This window comes from Argopecten irradians, chromosome 2 (assembly GCF_041381155.1).
Source record: "Argopecten irradians isolate NY chromosome 2, Ai_NY, whole genome shotgun sequence".
NCBI lineage: Eukaryota > Metazoa > Mollusca > Bivalvia > Pectinida > Pectinidae > Argopecten > Argopecten irradians.
In genome coordinates, this window is record NC_091135.1 from 30,975,623 (window position 1) to 31,003,495 (window position 27,873).

General features: G+C 37.4%; 2 protein-coding genes across 2 annotated transcripts; both read left to right on the plus strand.

Annotated features, from left to right (window-relative positions):
* Nucleotides 1-1,640: 1,640 nt before the first annotated feature.
* On the plus strand, nt 1,641-21,857 carry LOC138316591 (glutathione synthetase-like). Its single transcript, XM_069258272.1, has 12 exons — nt 1,641-1,671; nt 6,148-6,334; nt 6,671-6,746; nt 14,487-14,674; nt 15,205-15,247; nt 15,530-15,603; nt 16,178-16,345; nt 16,834-16,903; nt 17,326-17,517; nt 17,922-18,003; nt 20,857-21,046; nt 21,435-21,857. Exons 1-12 carry the CDS (start codon nt 1,641-1,643, stop codon nt 21,559-21,561), a joined length of 1,428 nt encoding a protein of 475 aa, XP_069114373.1. The 3' UTR covers nt 21,562-21,857.
* A 287-nt stretch (nt 21,858-22,144) lies between these two features.
* Nucleotides 22,145-26,569, plus strand: LOC138316592 (mucin-2-like). The gene has a single exon (XM_069258273.1). It carries the CDS (start codon nt 22,145-22,147, stop codon nt 26,567-26,569), a length of 4,425 nt encoding a protein of 1,474 aa, XP_069114374.1.
* The last annotated feature ends 1,304 nt before the right edge of the window (nt 26,570-27,873 follow it).

Here is a 27,873-nt window from a genome sequence, read left to right on the forward strand (position 1 = left end):
ATGTACACCTTTACCCCATAACCAGTCTAGAAACAACTAATTTGTCTTTCTTTCCATCAACTATAAGGCATCTGGAAAACAATTTTTAGATATACTAATATTAGACATACAAAACAGATTTAGCACTTTTAGAGATACCCTCCGTAAAAAAAACATAATTCATGTCCATCCTATCTATTTCTCCTTGGTGACCGGCTAAAACTAATATCTTGCATTGCAGATTAAGAAATAAATCAAGTATACTAAAATATGACCTGTTCAAAGTAAATCTTTCTGACGAACCAAAGCTGTGCATGTGATTTGAACGTGAAGACGCATATCATTATTTTTTTAATTGCAACTTATATGCTCGGCAACGTATAGAGCTTTACATAAATTTAAACAATTAAATACCACTCAGCCCTACAAACCTTGTTGTTCGGTGATTCTAACTTAACATTTAACGAAAATGAATTATTATTAATGAAACTCAAAAATACATTCTTGATACAAAAAGATTTTAATCTCTCTCTCTCTCTCTCTCTCTCTCTCTGTCATTCTCTCTCTCTCTCTCTCCCCCTCTCTCTCTCTCTCTCTCTTTTTCTCTCTCTCTATCCGTCATGGAGTTTGTATGAAAAAATGGAAATGTACTTTGTATGTTTAAAACTACTACGTTAATTCTATGTTTATATTGATTTTGAGTATGATGAAATTTCGTTTCTGAAAAATATTTTAAGTCTGCCATCTTCAAATGAAATGTTGATTATGTATATATGTAATATTGTTGGAGAGGGCTTGATATAAGTTGAAATAACTTGTGCCCAATCCTTTTGTTCCAATAAAATATGTTTAAACTAAACACTCGAAAAGGTTCTAGACGAAATACTTGCTCGAATGCCGATTTCAGAAGCGAGTTGTAATAGGTGGGTACGGCGGAGAAATAAAATACGTTTGCCGGATTCGGATAGCGACGTAACAGAACGTATCATGGGTCACAGAAGGGACGGTCTACGTTAACCGAATGAGAGTGTGCTCCTTTTTACTAACGTGGGAAATATATAAGCGCATTTGCAAACAGTACCAATAATTCTATTCAGTGTTTAATATCACTGAAACAATTTGAAAATACTGAAAAAAGATAATAACTCATAATCAAAGAATTACTTAATAATACATACAATCATGGGACATAAGTATTCGTCACTGCTGTTCTACGACTGTACCTTTGCCATGAGCCGAGAAAAAGACGACACCACCATACGACATTTTCGATAGACTGGTTCCCTTCACTTAGTTCTCTACTCTCCGCCAGGCTGCGCTCCGCTCACTAGGGACGGTAGCGGGTAACCATGATGATTTTTTTGATTGGTCAATCTACATATTCGGTTCGCTGGCATCACTCTCTTTTTAGGCGTGGGATCACCCCTTTACGCACGAAGCGACGGATCTTAACGTAAAGAATAAATAATTTATTTGAACTATATAAACAAAAGTAAATAAAATCTTAAGTTTTGAAATCATTTCGTGCTAACAGAGTTTTGAGTGTTCATAGGAACGACGTTAATGACGTTATTTTCTCTTAACGGAAGTAGCCGTCTCCATGATGACATATCATGCGCAGAAATGATGCGCAATACTCTGGAGTTGGAATTCCACTCAAGATGGCTACTCGCTACCGGTCCTCAGTGAAGCGTACGCAAGGGAGGTAACTGAGGCGGGAACCAGTCTACATTTTCGATACCGTAAAAAATGACGTCATTTCGGAGAATGTGACGTCACATTTTAGCGGGACTTAATGACGTTTGATTCACCGGAAGGTTAAAAAGTTCGGGGGTCAAGTTAGAAAGGAGAAGGTACGTTAAGACTCGAGTATGGCCGCAAAATTAATTCTCCTGTAAAGAACAACATATTTTGTCATATAACAGTTGAATTTCTCTAAAAAATGAATGTGGCCGCCTTCGTGGAGCAGAAAGAGATTTTCACACGTTGTGTATCGTGTATTTACGCATATCCATGCAAAATATAAAGTTGCTCCAAGGTGTCGGCCAAATCCATTTCAAACCTTTTTTAACCTAAAGATGATGAATTTCTAGCCAAATTTGGTAAGAAGAGGAAAATCATCAATTTGATGACGTCATAGGTGGAGCACATCGTGTACATGGTTATAAAAAGTTATGTTTTGATGAATGGCAAGTATGAGAGTATTTATTTGATGTGAAATTGATGTGGATCAGAGTTAATATTTTTCGGCCTGAAAATTTAAGGCCAAATACTGGTCCTATCATATCTACTCCTTTATCGTCAGATGTGGAACAAATTCACGCGATCGTATTGACAGATAAAGCATTTCGTATTGACGGGTAAAGCACAAGTTTATCCGGCAGTAGCTATTCCGTCAGTATGCGGGACAGTTGCAGGATAAAATTGTATAATGCCGTGTCCCAAATTATAACAATGACTCGATAGCTCGGACATGTTTCACGAATGGGGCAAAATTTACTCTCAGGTCAACTCTCAGGTATATTTGTCATTGTGTAGGCAAACTGCATTTCTAAATACGTTGGATATTTGAATGCAAATACATTTGACGAGAGTAAAAAAAATCCTGTCTTTGCTGCCGGTAAATTTTGACATTAGGTTAACAGTAGTCCGGTAAAGATATGTGGACGACAGCTAACACACAAGATGACTATACTCTTACATTTTTTTCCAACCACGGGATGTTAACATCCCGTTGTTACACAAGAATAACTATTAAAGATTGGACGAAAAATAAATGTTAGGTTTACAACTTCTAAAAAGTCAAATTTTGAGTATATGATCACAATGTACATAAAAAGAAAACACAACTATAAAAACAGTTTTTTCACTCCCTAGCGCTTTCTCGGCTCATGCCGGTCTTCAGGGGTTTAATTCTCTTTCCAATATAATATTCAATGGAAATTTTGCAGAAACGTCCTTTGGTCAAAGGTGAACACCATAAATGTGAATCATGTGGTGCGCATGCACAGGCAGGGCTATGAATAAAAGGGGTCAAATGGATTCACGGGAATTCGTAATGATAGGTTTCACGGGGAAAGTTGAAAAATGGCCGCATAGAGCGATATTTTCACGCAGATCAGCTAGAGTAATTATCGTCGTCTTCAGTCACACCTCTGTTTTTATACACATATATTGGTGTGCATTTCTGTGTTCCCAAATCAAAGAGTTTCGGAGAGCATTGTGTCACAATAAAAACACGGACATTCTTTTTTTTCCATTGACGCTTCGTGTCGGGTCTATGACCTTCATAAAAAACCAAAAATATATTGAGAATAAAATACAAAAAAAAAAATTAAAACAGATTAAAATAAAAAACTCCAAAAACAGAAAAAACACAACAGTATTGGCCTTATTGCGGTTCTTGACTAAACTTTACTACTATATATTCTCAAAATTACTCTCGAATTTTTTTACATTATCCGAAATTGTCACATATCCCATGCGATGCGTATAAATATATTCAAAGAATAGTTCTGATAAAATAATAAGATATTGGACCATTTCATATCACCAGCTACTGTAAATGGATCTTAAATAAGAATCAAATTAAGTAGGTTTTAAATAATGTAATTTAAACTGTTATTTCACATTGTCAATCCGTATAAAACAGGTGATTGTTCAAAAATATTGCGTGACAGTTCCGGGAATCCAGATATGGGCTTACGTGCCAACCTACACACATTTTAATGAACTCGATGGGTTTTCTTTACAACCCTTATGGACTCACCTGTTTATTGGTCGAGCTCGTCTTGCATATATATGTAAGTTAATGTATCACATATACTCAATATATTACCGCGACAGAGTTTTCAAAGCATATCTAAAAGTTTCAGCGCAGCGGAATATATAAGATATATCAATTTTGATACATACTCAAAACATTTTAGTTTTTAATATTTGAAGCTATTCTTTAACATATACATACATATATATATATTATATATCTATGTTACTGAGAAAAATAAGCTGTTATTAGGTAAAGGCAGAAACTCTCCCTATGTCATCGTTATACTAGTGCGAGTTCCTACTTCTTCTTCTTCATGTTATCTCCTTTGTTGGTAATCCTCGATTAATGAAGAGGGCGAGTTTTTATTTATTGTTTAAAAAGCTGCATATAAATTCTTTATACATTTTGCGTTTTATATATAATTAACAGTTTTTTTATGATTTTAACCGTTTGTTATGTTCGATTTTGCTTGTTGATGTCGGAGTTGAAAACCTGATTGTTTTCTGGTTATTAGTTATTACTCGATACTCACTTATTCTGTTCAACTTGGAGATTGTTGTGCCCTTTTGTTTATCGACAAGATGCGTTTTATTGAAAGAGAATAGGTACATTAATTTACTCAACTCTCTTAAAACTTTTAAATTATAATAGATATATATAGATCTTATATATATACGTGCTACTATGAGTGACAAATGAACCTTAATTTTGGCGTGTAATGTACGGCCATTCCCTCAGTTTTCCAGGTGGTTCGATCATTTCCGATCTCGACACCCCTGGTCTATCTCTTTGGTGCCTTTTACCATAGCACGTGATAAGCACCAAAGATTTCAGTAGAGGAGCGGACGCCGAACATCAAAGCCACACTGTCAAACACAGTGTTCCGTTATACGGCCCTTTTGATGTAATTCCAATATGGCGATATATTACCTGTTTCTTATATTGTTTCATCCAGTTTTTTAATAAGTTAAATGTGGAAAATGAAGATACGACTATGTTAAACAACTTATGATTTTATTTGTCTTTGAAGAGGACATTGATGAAATTGATCAATTTTAGTAATTAATAAAGAATTATAAAAAATATGAACAACTCAGATTCTGACCGGTATTTATTTGGTGTTGAAATCGTATTTCATGATAATAACTTTAATAATATAATAAGCTTATTGTTCCTTGAATCAACTTTAAAATATCATGAAGAATAAATAACGGTTATACCGTTAACTATATATTTTCGTTTAACTACCATTAATCCAAACACTGCTCACACTCCTTAGTATTCATTAAATTTAATATTTAAATGATAAAATATCCAATTTCTTTATTCCTTTGTTTTAGTTTCACTTACATTCACAGCCATCTATGAGGTGGCCTTGGCACTTTGATTACAACTAAGGATAAGTAATTCAGATCAATATCAGGAAAAACTTTTTTATATAGTAAATTAAAACAGAAAAACTATAAGGAAGAAACATACTCCTTTCTATTAAGGATTTAGAATTAACAAAATTGCTCGCTAAAAAAAATACTCGAATTAGCAAACCACAGTTTAGAAATCGAGGCGGGTAGGGTAAAAAAGATTTCCCCGTTCTCTGCTGGTTATGCAAATTTTGTAAAGAAATTGATGATGAAACCCACTTTATTTTGAAGTGTTCCGTTAACTCTACACTGAGAATAATTTTCTTTTGATAGCCCATAAAAATGTAATTAACATAACAACATTTACACAGCTCTCTTTTGAAATTTGATACGACTCTTGTAGGTATAATGATCTAAAACTTCTCTGCAGGATTTTAGGCCTCTTTATTTAAAAAAGTCATTTTTGAAACCTTGATGTGAAGAAGTTCAGGGTTATGATCAATAGAGTATGTACATCGCCAGGTCTTTTTCCTTTATCAGATGTAATGGCGACGCCGATATATATCATATCAGTCATACAACAACATGTAAAGATATTTTTGTTAATAAATTAATTACTCTTTCCACACTCGTATGAGATACTTCGAATTTGTTGTTTTCTTAACACTATGATTTCATTGAGAGAGAGGACAGTGTGGTTATACGTGTATATGGACTTACTGTAAACCGCCTTTCTTTCGTGTGCGATGTACTTTCGCGAATTTCGTGATGTATGTAAAATCACGAAAGTTTATCTCTCCGAATAAATATCTACATCTCTTCAATTGATAAGAATTTTCATACAATTTTTAAATGTGCTTATTTCAATCTTCGCGAAATTGTTTTGAAATGAAAATCGCGAAATTCAGCTGCCGCATCAATTCTTTGTCTGTGATTGCCGTTTGGATACATGAGTATTTTTATTTTCCCACCAATTTTAATAGGATCATACCGACAATATCATTACAATAGTATTTTAGTTGTATGATCTCTCCACAGGGGTACTGATACGATCAACGGAATCGCCTGGAGAATCAGAGAAGGTCAATTATGCACCTATTACTCTTTTCCCGAGTTCGGTACCCCGTAATTCTCTTGAGCAACTGACATCATTACAACTACATTTTAATAAAATGATGCACATGGTTTCGCAAGACCTAGAATTTCTACAAACATGTTTACGCAAGTATGTTTTGTTAAAAATTTAATTCATCCTTTGATCATGCTATTATGCGTATATTTTCGATATAGTGAAATGAGTATTTTATATATTCACAACATATGCGATTACTAACTTGGACCATGTAATTAATCGATTAGTGAAGAGCACGTGCTAATTTAATAATAAATATACTTATGCAAATACAATGTGATCAATTAATCGCAAATATGTTTATGATTTAGTTTGTAAACGGATATGATTAATAACATAATATTTTTGTGTGTTCACGTATAGATAAATACAAACGAATAATATTAAGAAAAATCTCATTACACGCATTTAATTATTTTTTCGTTTTAGTTTAAACAAAGTTGACAACTTCAACAAGCGCCTCTGGGACATTGCACAATTAGTGACGAAGGAAGGTATAACACAAGTATGTAATGCAATATATCACTGGTATCTTTAGGTGACGAAGGAAGGTATAACACAAGTAAGTAATGTGATATCTCACTGGTATCTTTAGGTGACGAAAGAAGGTATAACTCAAGTAAGTAATGTGATATCTCACTGGTATCTTTAGGTGACGAAAGAAGGTATAACTCAAGTAAGTAATGTGATATCTCACTGGTATCTTTAGGGGACGAAGGAAGTATAACACAAGTAAGTAATGTGATATCTCACTGGTATCTTTAGGGGACGAAGGAAGGAAGTATAACACAAGTAAGTAATGTGATATCTCAGTGGTATCATTAGGGGACGAAGGAAGTATAACACAAGTAAGAAATGTGATATCTCACTGGTATCTTTAGGGGACGAAGGAAGGTATAACACAAGTAAGTAATGTGATATCTCACTGGTATCATTAGGGGACGAAGGAAGGTATAACACAAGTAAGTAATGTGATATATCACTGGTATATTTAGGTGACGAAGGAAGGTATAACACAAGTAAGTAATGTGATTTCTCACTGGTATCTTTAGGTGACGATGGAAGTATAACACAAGTAAATAATGTGATATCTCACTGGTATCTTTAGGGGACGAAGGAAGGTATAACACAAGTAAGTAATGCGATATCTCACTGATATATTTTAGGTGACGAAGGAAGGTATAACACAAGTAATGTAATGCGATATATCACTGGTATCTTTAGGGGACGAAGGAAGGTATAACACAAGTAAGTAATGCGAGATCTCACTGATATATTTAGGTGACGAAGGAAGGTATAACACAAGTAAGTAATGTGATATCTCACTGGTATCTTTAGGGGACGAAGGAAGGTATAACACAAGTTAGTAATGCGATATCTCACTGATATCTTTAGGGGACGAAGGAAGGTATAACACAAGTATGTAATGTGATATCTCACTGGTATCTTTAGGGGACAAGAGAAGGAAGGAATAAGGATAACACAAGTAAGTAATGTGATATCTCACTGGTATCTTTAGGGGACGAAGGAAGGTATAACACAAGTATGTAATGTGATATCTCACTGGTATCTTTAGGGGACGAAGGAAGGTATAACACAAGTAAGTAATGTGATATCTCACTGGTTATCTTTAGGGGACGAAGGAAGGTATTAACACAAGTAGTAATGTGATATCTCACTGGTATCTTTAGGGGACGAAGGAAGGTATAACACAAGTATGTAATGTGATATCTCACTGGTATCTTTAGGGGACGAAGGAAGGTATAACACAAGTAGTATGTAATGTGATATCTCACTGGTATCTTTAGGGGACGAAGGAAGGTATAACACAAGTATGTAATGTGATATCTCACTGGTATCTTTAGGGGGACGAAGGAAGGTATAACACAAGTAAGTAATGTGATATCTCACTGGTATCTTTAGGGGACGAAGGAAGGTATAACACAAGTAAGTTAATGTGATATCTCACTGGTATCTTTAGGTGACGAAGGAAGGTATAACACAAGTAAGTAATGTGATATCTCACTGGTATCTTTAGGGGACGAAGGAAGGTATAACACAAGTAAGTAATGTGATATCTCACTGGTATCTTTAGGGGACGAAGGAAGGTATAACACAAGTAAGTAATGTGATATCTCACTGGTATCTTTAGGGGACGAAGGAAGGAAGTATAACACAAGTAAGTAATGTGATATCTCACTGGTATCATTAGGGGACGAAGGAAGGTATAACACAAGTAAGTAATGTGATATCTCACTGGTATATTTAGGGGACGAAGGAAGGTATAACACAAGTAAGTAATGTGATATCTCACTGGTATCTTTAGGGGACGAAGGAAGGGTATAACACAAGTAAGTAATGTGATATCTCACTGGTATCTTTAGGGGACGAAGGAAGGTATAACACAAGTAAGTAATGTGATATCTCACTGGTATCTTTAGGGGACGAAGGAAGGTATAACACAAGTAAGTAATGTGATATCTCACTGGTATCTTTAGGGGACGAAGGAAGGTATAACACAAGTAAGTAATGCGATATCTCACTGGTATCTTTAGGGGACGAAGGAAGGTATAACACAAGTAAGTAATGCGATATCTCACTGGTATCTTTAGGGGACGAAGGAAGGTATAACACAAGTAAGTAATGTGATATCTCACTGGTATCTTTAGGGGACGAAGGAAGGTATAACACAAGTAAGTAATGTGATATCTCACTGGTATCTTTAGGGGACGAAGGAAGGTATAACACAAGTATGTAATGTGATATCTCACTGGTATCTTTAGGGGACGAAGGAAGGTATAACACAAGTATGTAATGTGATATCTCACTGGTATCTTTAGGGGACGAAGGAAGGTATAACACAAGTAAGTAATGTGATATCTCACTGGTATCTTTAGGGGACGAAGGAAGGTATAACACAAGTATGTAATGTGATATCTCACTGGTATCTTTAGGGGACGAAGGAAGGTATAACACAAGTAAGTAATGTGATATCTCACTGGTATCTTTAGGGGACGAAGGAAGGTATAACACAAGTAAGTAATGTGATATCTCACTGGTATCTTTAGGGGACGAAGGAAGGTATAACACAAGTAAGTAATGTGATATCTCACTGGTATCTTTAGGGGACGAAGGAAGGTATAACACAAGTAAGTAATGCGATATCTCACTGGTATCTTTAGGGGACGAAGGAAGGTATAACACAAGTAAGTAATGCGATATCTCACTGGTATCTTTAGGGGACGAAGGAAGGTATAACACAAGTAAGTAATGTGATATCTCACTGGTATCTTTAGGGGACGAAGGAAGGTATAACACAAGTAATAATGCGATATCTCACTGGTATCTTTAGGGGACGAAGGAAGGTATAACACAAGTAAGTAATGCGATATCTCACTGGTATCTTTAGGGGACGAAGGAAGGTATAACACAAGTAAGTAATGTGATATCTCACTGGTATCTTTAGGGGACGAAGGAAGGTATAACACAAGTAAGTAATGTGATATCTCACTGGTATCTTTAGGGGACGAAGGAAGGTATAACACAAGTAAGTAATGTGATATCTCACTGGTATCTTTAGGGGACGAAGGAAGGTATAACACAAGTAAGTAAAGTACTGTGTACTTAGGGCGAAGGAAGGTATAACACTCACTGGTATCTTTAGGGGACGAAGGAAGGTATAACACAAGTAAGTAATGTGATATCTCACTGGTATCTTTAGGGGACGAAGGAAGGTATAACACAAGTAAGTAATGTGATATCTCACTGGTATCTTTAGGGACTATAACACAAGTAAGTAATGGGACGTATCTTTAGGAACGAAGGAAGGTATAACACAAGTAAGTAATGTGATATCTCACTGGTATCTTTAGGGGACGAAGGAAGGTATAACACAAGTAAGTAATGTGATATCTCACTGGTATCTTTAGGGGACGAAGGAAGGTATAACACAAGTAAGTAATGTGATATCTCACTGGTATCTTTAGGGGACGAAGGAAGGTATAACACAAGTAAGTAATGTGATATCTCACTGGTATCTTTAGGGGACGAAGGAAGGTATAACACAAGTATGTAATGCGATATCTCACTGGTATCTTTAGGGGACGAAGGAAGGTATAACACAAGTAAGTAATGCGATATCTCACTGGTATCTTTAGGGGACGAAGGAAGGTATAACACAAGTAAGTAATGTGATATCTCACTGGTATCTTTAGGGGACGAAGGAAGGTATAACACAAGTAAGTAATGCGATATCTCACTGGTATCTTTAGGGGACGAAGGAAGGTATAACACAAGTAAGTAATGCGATATCTCACTGGTATCTTTAGGGGACGAAGGAAGGTATAACACAAGTAAGTAATGTGATATCTCACTGGTATCTTTAGGGGACGAAGGAAGGTATAACACAAGTAAGTAATGTGATATCTCACTGGTATCTTTAGGGGACGAAGGAAGGTATAACACAAGTAAGTAATGTGATATCTCACTGGTATCTTTAGGGGACGAAGGAAGGTATAACACAAGTAAGTAATGTGATATCTCACTGGTATCTTTAGGGGACGAAGGAAGGTATAACACAAGTAAGTAATGTGATATCTCACTGGTATCTTTAGGGGACGAAGGAAGGTATAACACAAGTAAGTAATGTGATATCTCACTGGTATCTTTAGGGGACGAAGGAAGGTATAACACAAGTAAGTAATGTGATATCTCACTGGTATCTTTAGGGGACGAAGGAAGGTATAACACAAGTAAGTAATGCGATATCTCACTGGTATCTTTAGGGGACGAAGGAAGGTATAACACAAGTAAGTAATGCGATATTCTCACTGGTATCTTTAGGGGACGAAGGAAGGTATAACACAAGTAAGTAATGTGATATCTCACTGGTATCTTTAGGGGACGAAGGAAGGTATAACACAAGTAAGTAATGCGATATCTCACTGGTATCTTTAGGGGACGAAGGAAGGTATAACACAAGTAAGTAATGTGATATCTCACTGGTATCTTTAGGGGACGAAGGAAGGTATAACACAAGTAAGTAATGTGATATCTCACTGGTATCACTGGTATCTCACTGTATTTTAGGGGACGAAGGAAGGTATAACACAAGTAAGTAATGTGATATCTCACTGGTATCTTTAGGGGACGAAGGAAGGTATAACACAAGTAAGTAATGTGATATCTCACTGGTATCTTTAGGGGACGAAGGAAGGTATAACACAAGTAAGTAATGTGATATCTCACTGGTATCTTTAGGGGACGAAGGAAGGTATAACACAAGTAAGTAATGTGATATCTCACTGGTATCTTTAGGGGACGAAGGAAGGTATAACACAAGTAAGTAATGTGATATCTCACTGGTATCTTTAGGGGACGAAGGAAGGTATAACACAAGTAGTAATGTGATATCTCACTGGTATCTTTAGGGGACGAAGGAAGGTATAACACAAGTAAGTAATGTGATATCTCACTGGTATCTTTAGGGGACGAAGGAAGGTATAACACAAGTAAGTAATGTGATATCTCACTGGTATCTTTAGGGGACGAAGGAAGGTATAACACAAGTAAGTAATGTGATATCTCACTGGTATCTTTAGGGGACGAAGGAAGGTATAACACAAGTAAGTAATGTGATATCTCACTGGTATCTTTAGGGGACGAAGGAAGGTATAACACAAGTAAGTAATGTGATATCTCACTGGTATCTTTAGGGGACGAAGGAAGGTATAACACAAGTAAGTAATGCGATATCTCACTGGTATCTTTAGGGGACGAAGGAAGGTATAACACAAGTAAGTAATGCGATATCTCACTGGTATCTTTAGGGGACGAAGGAAGGTATAACACAAGTATGTAATGTGATATATCACTGGTATCTTTAGGGGACGAAGGAAGGTATAACACAAGTAAGTAATGTGATATCTCACTGATATCTTTAGGGGACGAAGGAAGGTATAACACAAGTAAGTAATGTGATATCTCACTGGTATCTTTAGGGGACGAAGGAAGGTATAACACAAGTAAGTAATGTGATATCTCACTGGTATCTTTAGGGGACGAAGGAAGGTATAACACAAGTAAGTAATGTGATATCTCACTGGTATCTTTAGGGGACGAAGGAAGGTATAACACAAGTATGTAATGTGATATCTCACTGGTATCTTTAGGGGACGAAGGAAGGTATAACACAAGTATGTAATGTATATCTCACTGGTATCTTTAGGGGACGAAGGAAGGTATAACACAAGTATGTAATGTGATATCTCACTGGTATCTTTAGGGGACGAAGGAAGGTATAACACAAGTAAGTAATGCGATATCTCACTGGTATCTTTAGGGGACGAAGGAAGGTATAACACAAGTAAGTAATGTGATATCTCACTGGTATCTTTAGGGGACGAAGGAAGGTATAACACAAGTATGTAATGTGATATCTCACTGGTATCTTTAGGGGACGAAGGAAGTATAACACAAGTAAGTAATGTGATATCTCACTGGTATCTTTAGGGGACGAAGGAAGGTATAACACAAGTAAGTAATGTGATATCTCACTGGTATCTTTAGGGGACGAAGGAAGGTATAACACAAGTAAGTTATGTGATATATCACTGGTATTTTAGGGGACGAAGGAAGGTATAACACAAGTAAGTAATGTGATATCTGACTGACATCTTTAGGTGACGAAGGAAGGTATAACACAAGTAAGTAATGTGATATCTCAGTGGTATCATTAGGGGACGAAGGAAGGTATAACACAAGTATGTAATGCGATATCTCACTGGTATCTTTAGGGGACGAAGGAAGGTATAACACAAGTATGTAATGTGATATCTCACTGGTATCTTTAGGGGACGAAGGAAGGTATAACACAAGTAAGTAATGTGATATCTCACTGGTATCTTTAGGGGACGAAGGAAGGTATAAACACAAGTATGTAATGCGATATCTCACTGGTATCTTTAGGGGACGAAGGAAGGTATAACACAAGTATGTAATGTGATATCTCACTGGTATCTTTAGGGGACGAAGGAAGGTATAACACAAGTAAGTAATGTGATATCTCACTGGTATCTTTAGGGGACGAAGGAAGTATAACACAAGTAAGTAATGTGATATCTCACTGGTATCTTTAGGTGACGAAGGAAGGTAAAACACAAGTAAGTAATGTGATATCTCACTGATATCTTTAGAGGACGAAGGAAGGTAAAACACAAGTAAGTAATGTGATATCTCACTGGTATCTTTAGGGGTCGAAGGAAGGTATTCCGTGTTTGCAGATCACAGAATTATCTCCCTTTTGGGTAAGGATCCAATCATACGTTTAAACCTATTTCATTTTATTAAGTAGTCTTTAATTGATAATAAGCTTTTGCGTCACTATTTTGGGGGTTATAAAAGTAGCGGATTATCAATCTTGCAAACATTTTTTTCCATATCCATATGATATTAAAAATAGCATCACCAATGGTCTGTGTTCCGTCGATGGGATAGAACCTTTGTGTATTTAATATGTATACTGTATGTGTAAGAGTTACCTCCATTTAAGTGTTGTTTCGTTTTCATTTAAATTCATCACCGCCAGTTACCCACGTTATCAGCATACACGTTACGGGGCGTATTGGAGTTTAGACAGTATTGTTTCCGGGGGTGAATACATAGACCCAGCTTATTATTTCAGTCAATAAAAGTTCCATAATAAGAACAAAAATGTCGATTTTCGTTTTGAAAATAAAGAATAAGCTTGGAATTGTAACAATTATCATATATTCACTAATGAAGAATTGTATTAATTTTATTTCTGTTCCCAGTCTGTAAGTCTTGGTATATATATATATATACTATAATAGAGAGTTGTATGAATTTTACTTCCGTTCCCAGTCTGTAAGTCTTGGTATATATATATATATATATATATTTATATATGTATATATATATATATACTATAATAGAGAGTTGTATTAATTTTACTTCTGTTCCCAGTCTGTAAGTCTTGGTATATATATATATATTCTGTAATAGTGAGTTGTATTAATTTTACTTCTGTTCCCAGTCTGTCAGTCTTGGTATATATTTACTGTAATATAGAGTTGTTTTAATTTTACTTCTGTTCCCAGTCTGTCAGTCTTGGTATATATTTACTGTAATATAGAGTTGTTTTAATTTTACTTCTGTTCCCAGTCTGTAAGTCTTGGTATATATTTACTATATAAGTGAGCTGTATTAATTTCATTTCTGTTCCCAGCCTGTAAGTCTTGGTATGTTCCGCAACGATTACATGATGGATATGAAACACGTGACTCCTGATGACCCCGATGTTGACCCCAAAAAGTCAACCTCAGCACCAGAGTGCGTACAGATGAAGCAGGTAGAATTCAACACTATAGCCACGGGTTCTGCTGGACTCATATCAAATGTGGACAAAGTACATAGGTCTGTGTCAAAACCTTTATTTGTTTTTATTTCAAGATAATGGTACCTCTCATTCAACCAAATTACATTTTATGTTCAAGTGATATTTTTACAAATATTCTACAAAAGTTACTGAACGATACTGACGGACGACCAGTTCTCGTCGAGTACCAATTCTTGCCATCGCATGTGTACTTGTTTGATCACACACGAATTTTCAGATAATTTTTTGTGGAAATAAATAGTGTCTTCTACCAGAAGATGACTTTATTGTCGTAATTTGAGAACTGGTTGCCAGCCAGTACATGCATTTCGTTTGTATGCATTGACTACGCTCATTACTTTCTGAAAGGTAGAATTGTTGACAGAAAAGTTGTCCCTTATCACTATCTTAATTTACTTTACTTATTTTAAGACTCACGATAGATTTTTAAAGGTCACATGTTTATAGTAAAATATAAGCTTATGCATTTTAAAAATGCAACCCCTGGAGTATCGAGGATGGAATACACCAGATATATATACGTATTTTTCTTCTGTTTTGTTACTAGATATTCTCTGACAATGGCAGGGAAACAATTTACTGACTCACAGGTAAGCTTTCTTTCGTTCACAACTCTCAAAGCAAATTTATTATTGTTTGTCACAGTGTGTATTCTGTGTACGTCTTTGAGATAAGAAGCAGTTCAAACTATTGATCGATTGTTTAATATTTAAAATTTGCTGTGATGAATCTGATTGCTAATTTCTGTGGCCTAAAAATACATACAAAATATAAAGTTGCTTTAATAAGTGGCTGGTCATTGCCATGATGAAATATACAAACCAAAGCCAATCACCGGCTAACTTTGTAATCTGTTGAGACCTTTGTTGTAGATCCCTGTAAATAAACCTGCCTATGGTATGGCAATGGGACTGGTTGAAGCGTGGAAAGTATACGGAAACAAAAGGTTATTACATTGTACTGACTTAACACTTCTAAGCAAGTAACATTTAATATGTAAAGCTTTCCGAAATTGAAATACCTTTGATAGAACAACCTATCCACTTTATTACTCATAATGATCCCGTTTCTCTCTTAGTTAACAGGTTATGTGGATAATATGTTTGTTTTAGTAATTGTACTAGATATTCAATGTTGTATCGTGGATCATTTAAATAAGCGTTATGTACTCATTTATGGACATTGGATTAGAATGGATTACGTAGTTGTCATTGATCAGAGTATATATAGTATATATATTCTTTTTGTGAGCTTTTTCAAAATTTGTTTTTGAGCTGCGTAACAGAATGTACATGACAAAAATGTCCCGATATTATACCGACAGTCCTGCAGGTACTGACTGAGGATAGGTTTGGTTCTCTTCGGATTCTCTCGCTTTCCAATTTTGCAAATATGATATAAAAGTAACAAAATCAAGCTTTACTCCCACAGGCTACTTTACAGTAAACTCCTAAATCTTTCATGCTAAGATACAACGTCGTTGGTATCATTGGTTTATCAACATGTTTTCCCTTTTGTAGTGCATGTGTATTATTTGTTGTAATGGAACCGGAGCTTAATACTCTTGATCAACGTCGACTGGACTTGGAGATATTTCAATGTGACAAGAGTGTACCTTTAAAATATGTTACATTCAAACGTATAACAGAATCCGGAAATCTAAGGGCTGGTGATCAAGCACTATTGATGTAAGTTATGATAATTGAAAATCAAAAGATGCTAAAAAAGTCAATGAAACGATATTTACACTTGCTTTAAAGTGAGAGATAGTGGAGATACAATCGAATGGCGACGTTCGGTGGCAGTATACATTAGACAATCCTTTTCTTGGTTGTGACTGATAATTTTATTTACTGTAAATTTGCTAGATAATTTTATTTACTGTAAATTTGCTAGTCTATTAGGTAAACTAAACATGTGTAGGCTACGGGTATGTCATAATACATCTGTAATTACACAAGAAGAAAATATTTCGCAATGGAACCATGTATGGTAATAGAGTGTATGTAGATATTCCCATTTTTGCAGACATTGGTTTGTTGATAAAGATACGTTTAAAGTGTGCCTATTTTCTATTTAACCAAAGGTTAAACTGCCCGAATTGATTTAGGTATAGTCTGTAACTATATTTGTTACCATGATCATATTTAAATGTATTTATTCAATGCCGTTTCAGAGATGGCTGTGAGGTGGCTGTTGTGTATTACCGTACGGGGTACTCCCCTAAACACTACTGCTCTGAAAAGGTACGTACTTCTATTGTATGACAAGGTACGTACCTATATTGTATGACAAGGTACGTACTTATATTGTAAAGCAAACATTTTGTAGGAGAGCCTTACCGAATATAGACCGACATATAGAGAAAAGGCAAAATGTGTTTTCATTTTCATCAAGAGAATTCGATATCAAAATTCTAAATTGGTCGAATTCAAGTGTGCACAAAATAGAAACCACCTAACCATTAACATATCACCATTTCGGATCTCTCAAGGAAATCGACGACGCGTTATTTGGAAAATCTAAAAGACCATCCGAACAGGACCTTGATTAACGAGGATATATCGGTTTGAATTAAAGCTTTTATCAATAATTTCTTGGCTTTCTCTTCGCTATTTATGGTGACTTTAGAAACAGTTGCTTAGTATATTGTGTGATGTTGTATAAGTACTGGGACACCCGTTTGATGATGGAGCGCTCAAAAGCAATTAAGTGTCCAAGCGTCCAGTGCCAGTTAGCAGGGACGAAGAAAGTCCAACAGGAGCTGTGTCGGCCGGGAGCAGTGGAGAGGTTTATTGACGATCCCGAGGTGGCTCATCAAATCAGAGAAACTTTTGTCAACCAGTTCAGTCTCGATCTGGTAAGGCTGTTACCCATTTATTATTCACCTAGTTTTAATGATAAAGCCCAGTTATCGGTTTAATTACCATTACTGACTATAATTGAACACTATGATAAACCGACGCTCACGAAACATACAGACGTCCACACACAAAACATCTTGTATACAGGAGGGGGGCCATCCTTAAATAAACCCAGCTGTAAATAAAACGTAAAAATCAATGCAAATTATAAAATGAAACACTAATAATTAATAATTACACACTTCTTGATAAGAGTGTCTAAAATTAGCTGCAGACTGCCTGATACATAGTTTTAATCGTAATAATAAAAAAATGAATACAAAAAAAAGGAAGTTGCTATTTTTCATGTAGTTCGACTTCATTTAACTAGCTTACTTACTTAACACATCTACTTTTGAAGGACGAGGAAGGGGATGAGGCTGTCAACGCAGTGTTTACAAATCCTCAGAACTACGTGCTTAAATCGAGCAGAGAAGGGGGAGGTAGGTCATACGTTTGGACAATGATACAAGTCAACGTCTGCAGCTTTCCTTTTTAAATTTTATATTTGATGCGATTTAATACGATAAATGATGGACGTATCCGTGTTTACATTTCGATTGTTATTTTTTCCAGTATTTATCCATCAGTATATCGATTTCTTTCACATCTTTAGCATCGACAACACCTTGCGGTAGACATTTGCTTATTACACCAAAGCTAAAAAAGATTTTCCGTATCTCCATTCGTCATCGTTTCTTAAATATTTTCTTCGTATTACCTCTGGTACTAATGTTGACATCCATTTGGAATAAAATTTGCAATACACGATTGTCAAAAATATTGTCTATAATTTTGAATTTATTGATCAAATCTCCTCTGATTCGCCAATGTTGTAGTGTGAGTAGGTGTAGTCTTCCTGGGTAAGTTATATTTTTAAATCTTGGTATCAACTCTCCGTTAGACGTTCTCCACAAATTCGATATCTATTCTACATGAGGTCTGACACGTGCTTTAAATAATAGTAAATATTCTTCTACTGAGTCCTAGAATACTATTGACTTTATTTACTCCGTATGTAATGTTCACTGCAAAGTTTAAATCTGCACCAACCGTTACACTAATCTCTTTAGTATCCGTCCCATTCATGTAGTATTTTTTTTGTTTTATTGTTTTATTTTTGGGTTTTATCGAGAGAAATTTGTCTGGATGGAATTTCAGTAGCCATGTTATCTGGCCATTGTTGCAGTTTATTGAGATCATTTTGCATTATTTCCACTGTCACTTCTAATTTCTTTTTTTCTTCTTGAGTTTTGTATTGCCAAAAAGTGGAGAATTTGGGTCAGGAACTTCAGGTAAATCATTTATATCAACAACAAATAAAATGGGTCTAAGTACGCTTCCTTGTGGGATACCGCTTGTTACTGGATGCGCGTTTAAAGATTCGCCATTTACTATAACTTCAGTCTGACATTTTTGCTGACAAAACCCCTGATCGAATTTATGATTGGTTTGCTGAATGCATATCCTTCAGATTTTTTTAGCAATCGCCTACGTGGGACTTTTTCGATCGCCTTCCTGAAGTCCATAACACTTCATCTATCTTTCCTCCATTGCCTAATACATGTATTTCTGTTCATTCTTCCAATACCTGTAAAAGTTGTAGTTGTGTTGATCTCCCCGAGATGAAGCCGATTTGCTTATCACTTAGAAAGTTGTTTCTATCCATGTGTTTAACTATACTGTCTCTAACAAGTTTTTCTAAAGTATCATAGAATACTGGTTAGACTCTGATTAAGAACCCCTTTTAAAATATTGCTGTGATATTAGCTTCTTTCCATTCACTCGATAGTTTCCGTCTATTACAAATTTGTTACATATATAAGATATAGGTTGTTATTTGCTCCCTTAATTCTTTCAATACTTTAGGGTGCATCAGGTCCGACTACTTGAACTTCAGTAGCAGTACTACTTGGTACTTGGTATTTGTTCTCGGTGAAGATAGAATTTGATAACAGTTTTTCAACGGTTTCCTTTGATTTTAACCCATACGCTTTCATGAAATTGGCTTTCAACGTTTAACTATACTCCTTAAAGACATTCCTTTCTGTATAATCCTACATCTCTGTGGTTTTTGACCGTTTTGTTATTTATAAATAAATCGTATCATGGAATAGTAAAATTATCTGTTATTTCAATTACATCATTATTTTTCAAATGTTAAATTTGAAGTTTAGTTCATCTAGTTTGTTAGCCAGGCTATCAATATTTGTATAGAAACATTCAAGAAAATGTTTGAAATTGCAGATGTATTAGGTTTCTTTTCGCATTTATATCCGTTTATGAATCTAATCTTTGTTCTTTTTCTTTGCTTCTTCTCGCAGAGCTGTCTCCTTTTCACATTTGGTTTTGGTAAGATCGTTACTAATCTGTATTTTTCATTACTTTTCAACTCTCTAATGATTCTGAAGAAAATCCTTTGGAGTTATGTTGAGCCGAAGGTAACTAAGACTGGTCTCGCTTTTATTTCTGTTTTATCCTTATCATATTTTTCATATTTTGCTGGAACCAAATAATAATTTTGAATGAATTGTAATGGATTAATATATATTGATATATCGAAAATAAAGCTACAAGTTTTTTTGCACGTTCCATTGTTATAACTTTTCCATCGTTCCGTAGGGAATCAAGGAACCATTTGTTTACTGATGTATATTGTAATCTTTATTTCATTCCCAACGAATATCTAGAATCTAGAATCTAGTATGTACACGATGCCAGCTTTGATGAATGAGTCATGTTTGTTAATTTGGTATCCTTTAAAGATGCTCCACCGCTGACAAATGGTATGTTTTCACTATCAAAAACAGGATCAGACGATTTAGTATTTTTCTTCAGTTACAAAAGTTACTTACTTCACACCATTACCACCATTGTAAAGTTTGAGCTTCTAATTTTACTTCAAGTTAAAAATATGAAAAATAATTAATTGCATCCCGAAAAAATAACGTGTCACTATATCCGATATTGAAGAACGTACTGAATGCGCATGCACCAAAGGCGAAATATATTATTTTATATTATTTTTTGTGTTAATTAGACATATATATACACGATTAAACACCAATTATTGTTCAACTGAGGAATATCATTTATGCTTTGTCGGCGGTGGAGCATCTTTAAATGAAATTATATATATATCACAGTTTATCCCTATATTTTATCTTTTAGGACCATTTTGTTTGCTTTGTTCTTTGGCTTGAGAAATGTTTAGTTGTTTTAATAGTAAGTACAGTTATAGACTGCCCGATGTTAACGGCAATCCAACATACAAGCTGACACATATCTCTCTACAGGTAACAATAAATACGGTGCAGATATCAAATCGCTGCTGAGTGGAATCAAAGATTCTGAAGAACGGGCCAAGTACATACTCATGGAAAGGATAACTCCTTGGCCGCAGTCTACATATCTTGTCAAATCCGGTCACGAAGTTAGTCTAAAGCATGTCGTCACTGAAATTGGCATTTTCGGTGTTTATCTGGGGTAACTAGATTATTTTATATAATATTATGCAGAGAGTTAACTCTAGAGAATTATGCCACTTTGAATATTCCAATACGTTACAAATAGATGTATTATTACAAAATGATACTTGTCGTTTTATGTGTTGATTATTATACGATTAATGTTCAATTTGTTTTACATTTACAAATCGTTATTGTATCCGTCCCTTTCTGGAAGCTTAAAATTAGATGATATGTGAAACGGATGATTAGGTGATATGTGAAACAGATGAATAGGTGATATGTGAAACAGATGATTGGTTTTACGTATATAAGTCTATTTCTATTATTTCTACTATTATTTCTCTATTATTTCTAGTATTATTGCTACTATTATCCCTACTCATATTTCTATTTCTCTGGTACAGAACTAAAGACATGGAGTTGTATAATAGTGTTCCTGGTCACGTATTACGGACAAAGACAGCGGATTCGGACGAAGGTGGACTGATGGTCGGACAGTCTTATCTGGACTCACCATTCCATATCGACTGATAGAGATATCTTCCCGTCACAACACTACAGTCACATATGTAACATCATTACCGTCACACATACGTCACAATACTATCGACACATATGTCACACCATTACCGTCACACAGACGTCACACCACTACCGTCACATACGTCACACCACTACTGTCACACACGTCACATCAGTACCGTCACATACGTCATACCACTACCGTTACAAATGTCACATCAGTACCGTCACATACGTCACATCACTACCGTCACACACGTCACACCACTACCGTCACATACGCAACACCACTACTGTCACACACGCCACACCACTGCCGTCACACGACTACCGTCACACACGTCACACGACTACCGTCACACACGTCACACGACTACCGTCACACACGCCACACCACTACCGTCACATACGTCACACCACTACCGTCACACACGTCACACCACTACCGTCACACACGTCACACGACTACCGTCACACACGTCACACGACTACCGTCACACACGTCACACGACTACCGTCACACACGCCACACCACTACCGTCACATACGCCACACCACTACCGTCACATACGTCACACCACTACTGTTACAAATGTCACATCAGTACCGTCACATACGTCACACCACTACTGTTACAAATGTCACATCAGTACCGTCACATACGTCACACCACTACTGTCACATACGTCACACCACTACTGTCACACACGTCACACCACTACCGTCACATACGCCACACCACTACTGTCACACACGCCACACCACTGCCGTCACACACGTCACACGACTACCGTCACACACGTCACACGACTACCGTCACATACGCCACACCACTACCGTCACATACGCCACACCACTACCGTCACATACGCCACACCACTACTGTCACACACGTCACACCACTACCGTCACACACGTCACACGACTACCGTCACACACGTCACACGACTACCGTCACACACGCCACACCACTACCGTCACATACGCCACACCACTACCGTCATATACGTCACACCACTACTGTTACAAATGTCACATCAGTACTGTTACAAATATCACACGACTACCGTCACATACGCCACACCACTACTGTTACAAATGTGACATCAGTACCGTCACACACACGTCACACGACTACCCTCACATACGCCACACCACTACTGTCACACACGCCACACCACTGCCGTCACACACGTCACACGACTACCGTCACACACGTCAAACGACTACCGTCACATACGCCACATCACTACCGTCACATACGCCACACCACTACTGTTACAAATGTCACATCAGTACCGTCACATACGTCACACCACTACTGTTACAAATGTCACATCAGTACCGTCACATACGTCACATCACTACCGTCACATACGTCACACCACTACTTTCACACACGTCACACCACTACTGTAACAAATGTCACATCAGTACCGTCACATACGTCACACCACTACTGTTACAAATGTCACACCACTACTGTCACACACGTCACACCACTACTGTTACAAATGTCACATCAGTACCGTCACATACGTCACACCACTACTGTTACAAATGTCACATCAGTACCGTCACATACGTCACACCACTACTGTTACAAATGTCACATCAGTACCGTCACATACGTCACACCACTACTGTTACAAATGTAACATCAGTACCGTCACATACGCCACACCACTACCGTCATATACTTCACACCACTACTGTTACAAATGTCACATCAGTACCGTCACATACGTCACACCACTACTGTTACAAATGTCACATCAGTACCGTCACATACGTCACACCACTATGTTACAAATGTCACATCAGTTCCGTCACATACGTCATACCACTACTGTCACATACGTCAAACCACTACTGTTACAAATGTCACATCAGTACCGTCACATACGCCACACCACTACTGTTACAAATGTCACATCAGTACTGTCACACACGTCACACCACTACTGTTACAAATGTCACATCAGTACCGTCACATACGCCACACCACTACTGTTACAAATGTCACATCAGTACTGTCACACACGTCACACCACTACTGTTACAAATGTCACATCAGTACCGTCACATATGCCACACCACTACTGTTACAAATGTCACATCAGTACTGTCACACACGTCACACGACGACCGTCACATACGCCACACCACTACTGTTACAAATGTCACATCAGTACAGTCACATACGTCACACCACTACTGTTACAAATGTCACATCAGTACCGTCACATACGCCACACCACTACTGTTACAAATGTCACATCAGTACTGTCACACACGTCACACGACGACCGTCACATACGCAACACCAACACCGTCACATACGCCACACCACTACCGTCACATACGTCACACCACTACTGTTACAAATGCCACATCAGTACCGTCACATACGTCACACCACTACTGTTACAAATGTCACATCAGTACCGTCACATACGTCACACCACTACTGTTACAAATGTCACATCAGTACCGTCACATACGCCACACCACTACCGTCACATACGTCACACCACTACTGTCACACACGTCACACGACTACCGTCACACACGCCACACCACTATGTTACAAATGTCACATCAGTACCGTCACACACACGTCACACGACTACCGTCACATACGCCACACCACTACTGTCACACACGCCACACCACTGCCGTCACACACGTCACACGACTACCGTCACACACGTCACACGACTACCGTCACATACGCCACACCACTACCGTCACATACGCCACACCACTACTGTTACAAATGACACATCAGTACCGTCACATACGTCACATCACTACCGTCACATACGTCACACCACTACTGTCACAAATGTCACATCAGTACCGTCACATACGTCACACCACTACTGTTACAAATGTCACATCAGTACCGTCACATACGTCACACGTCACACCACTATGTTACAAATGTCACATCAGTACCGTTACATACGTCACACCACTACTGTCACATACGTCACACCACTACTGTTACAAATGTCACATCAGTACCGTCACATACGTCACACCACTACTGTTACAAATGTCACATCAGTACCGTCACATACGCCACACTACTACTGTTACAAATGTCACATCAGTACTGTCACACACGTCACACCACTACTGTTACAAATGTCACATCAGTACTGTCACATACGCCACACCACTACTGTTACAAATGTCACATCAGTACTGTCACACACGTCACACCACTACTGTCACATACGTCACACCACTACTGTTACAAATGTCACATCAGTACAGTCACATACGTCACACCACTACTGTTACAAATGTCACATCAGTACCGTCACATACGTCACATCACTACCGTCACATACGTCACACCACTACTGTCACACACGTCACACCACTACTGTTACAAATGTCACATCAGTACCGTCACATACGTCACACCACTATGTTACAAATGTCACATCAGTACCGTCACATACGTCACACCACTACTGTTACAAATGTCACATCAGTACCGTCACATACGCCACACTACTACTGTTACAAATGTCACATCAGTACTGTCACACACGTCACACCACTACTGTTACAAATGTCACATCAGTACTGTCACATACGCCACACCACTACTGTTACAAATGTCACATCAGTACTGTCACACACGTCACACCACTACTGTCACATACGTCAAACCACTACTGTTACAAATGTCACATCAGTACAGTCACATACGTCACACCACTACTGTTACAAATGTCACATCAGTACCGTCACATACGCCACACCACTACTGTTACAAATGTCACATCAGTACTGTCACACACGTCACACGACGACCGTCACATACGCCACACCACTATGTTACAAATGTCGCATCAGTACCGTCACACACACGTCACACGACTACCGTCACATACGCCACACCACTACTGTCACACACGTCACACGACTACCGTCACACACGTCACACGACTACCGTCACATACGCCACACCACTACCGTCACATACGCCACACCACTACTGTTACAAATGACACATCAGTACCGTCACATACGTCACATCACTACCGTCACATACGTCACACCACTACTGTCACACACGTCACACCACTACTGTTACAAATGTCACATCAGTACCGTCACATACGTCACACCACTATGTTACAAATGTCACATCAGTACCGTCACATACGTCACACCACTACTGTTACAAATGTCACATCAGTACCGTCACATACGCCACACCACTACTGTTACAAATGTCACATCAGTACTGTCACACACGTCACACCACTACTGTTACAAATGTCACATCAGTACCGTCACATACGCCACACCACTACTGTTACAAATGTCACATCAGTACTGTCACACACGTCACACGACGACCGTCACATACGCCACACCACTACCGTCATATACGCCACACCACTGCCGTCACACACGTCAGACGACTACCGTCACACACGTCACACGACGACCGTCACATACGCCACACCACTACCGTCACATACGTCACACCACTACCGTCACATACGCCACACCACTACCGTCACATACGTCACACCACTACCGTCACATACGCCACACCACTACTGTTACAAATGTCACATCAGTACTGTCACACACGTCACACGACGACCGTCACATACGCCACACCACTACTGTCACACACGTCACACCACTACTGTTACAAATGTCACATCAGTACCGTCACATACGTCACACCACTACTGTTACAAATGTAACATCAGTACCGTCACATACGCCACACCACTACTGTCACACACGTCACACCACTACTGTTACAAATGTCACATCAGTACCGTCACATACGCCACACTACTACTGTTACAAATGTCACATCAGTACCGTCACATACGTCACACCACTACCGTCACATACGTCACACCACTACTGTTACAAATGTCACATCAGTAACGTCACATACGCCACACCACTACCGTCACATACGTCACACCACTACTGTTACAAACGTCATATCAGTACCGTCACTTAAGCATTGAACGTCTTTAAGTTGGCATTCATAACCAATATGAATGCAAACTGGACAGAGGCAAATTCCATGAAGCGCGCTAGCGCTTCATGTTGAATTTGCCTCTGTCCAGTTTGCATTCATATTGGTTATGAATGCCAACTTAAAGACGTTCAATGCTTATATTTACATTTGGTTACAATTTTATGATGAAATCCCAAGGAATTTTGCATATATCATGAATTAATCATTCGTTATCGTCATGAATGGAACAGCCATTTGAACAGCCGTCTGCCGTGATCGCTGGCACGACAATTGTGACGTCACAATGATATACGTCACAACACTACTGTTACAAATGTCACATCAGTACCGTACAACATACGTCATATACAACCACATCATTACAAACCCGGCCACAATCATTCACATGGATATTGGCAGTTAACAAACACTTATACCAGGCTTATCAGTAAGAAAACCAGTCTCATTAAAATCAATACTTTCCCACTAAAACTGAATTCATTATATCTCATTAATTCTTTTGCATTTCTTTTATTCCCGATTACCAATTAAATGGTAGCACACTTTCGGCATATGAATACACTTTGGTGAAGAGAAGAGAGCTAGAAGAGCAACACGAAATGAATAGAAAAGAATGTCTATATATATGATACATTCCTCGTTAATCCCAATGTTTACATGCGTGTTCAATGTTATTTTGATATGAAAAACATTTGACCTGAGTTATTCAACATTGCTTGATTTTATGTTTATTACATAATCCGTCTGATATGCAGTATTTCATTAGCTAGTGTACTGGCTTGGCGATGCGAGAGGATGGTTATGAATAAAATCCAAACAATGTGCTTCTTCCAACTTCACATTTATTCTCTCGGAAACCGGAAGTGTACAACTAAACATAGAAAACAAGATACGGAGACGGAATACAATAATACACAAAACAGCAAATTCCGGATATTCTATTGATGGTACAATAATATATATACCATGTATATAACATCCCCCCCGCAAAATGAAAAAAAAAACTTTTTTTTTCACAAACCATCAATTGAATATACAGAATTTTACTTCCAAATCACATATGCTAAAGTGGCATATTTTGCTATTTTGAAAATTAAAACAAATTATCCACATAAAGAAATTAAAAAAAACAATAGATGCTTAACAGCTTAAATCTGACACAAGTTACTTACTAGAAAATTATCAATATGGCGAAACAATGTATTAGTCACTGTTTATCTTATACTATAAGTGATAGTCATAAGTAGTAGTACAATGTACGAGATAGGACACAGTTCTGTTTC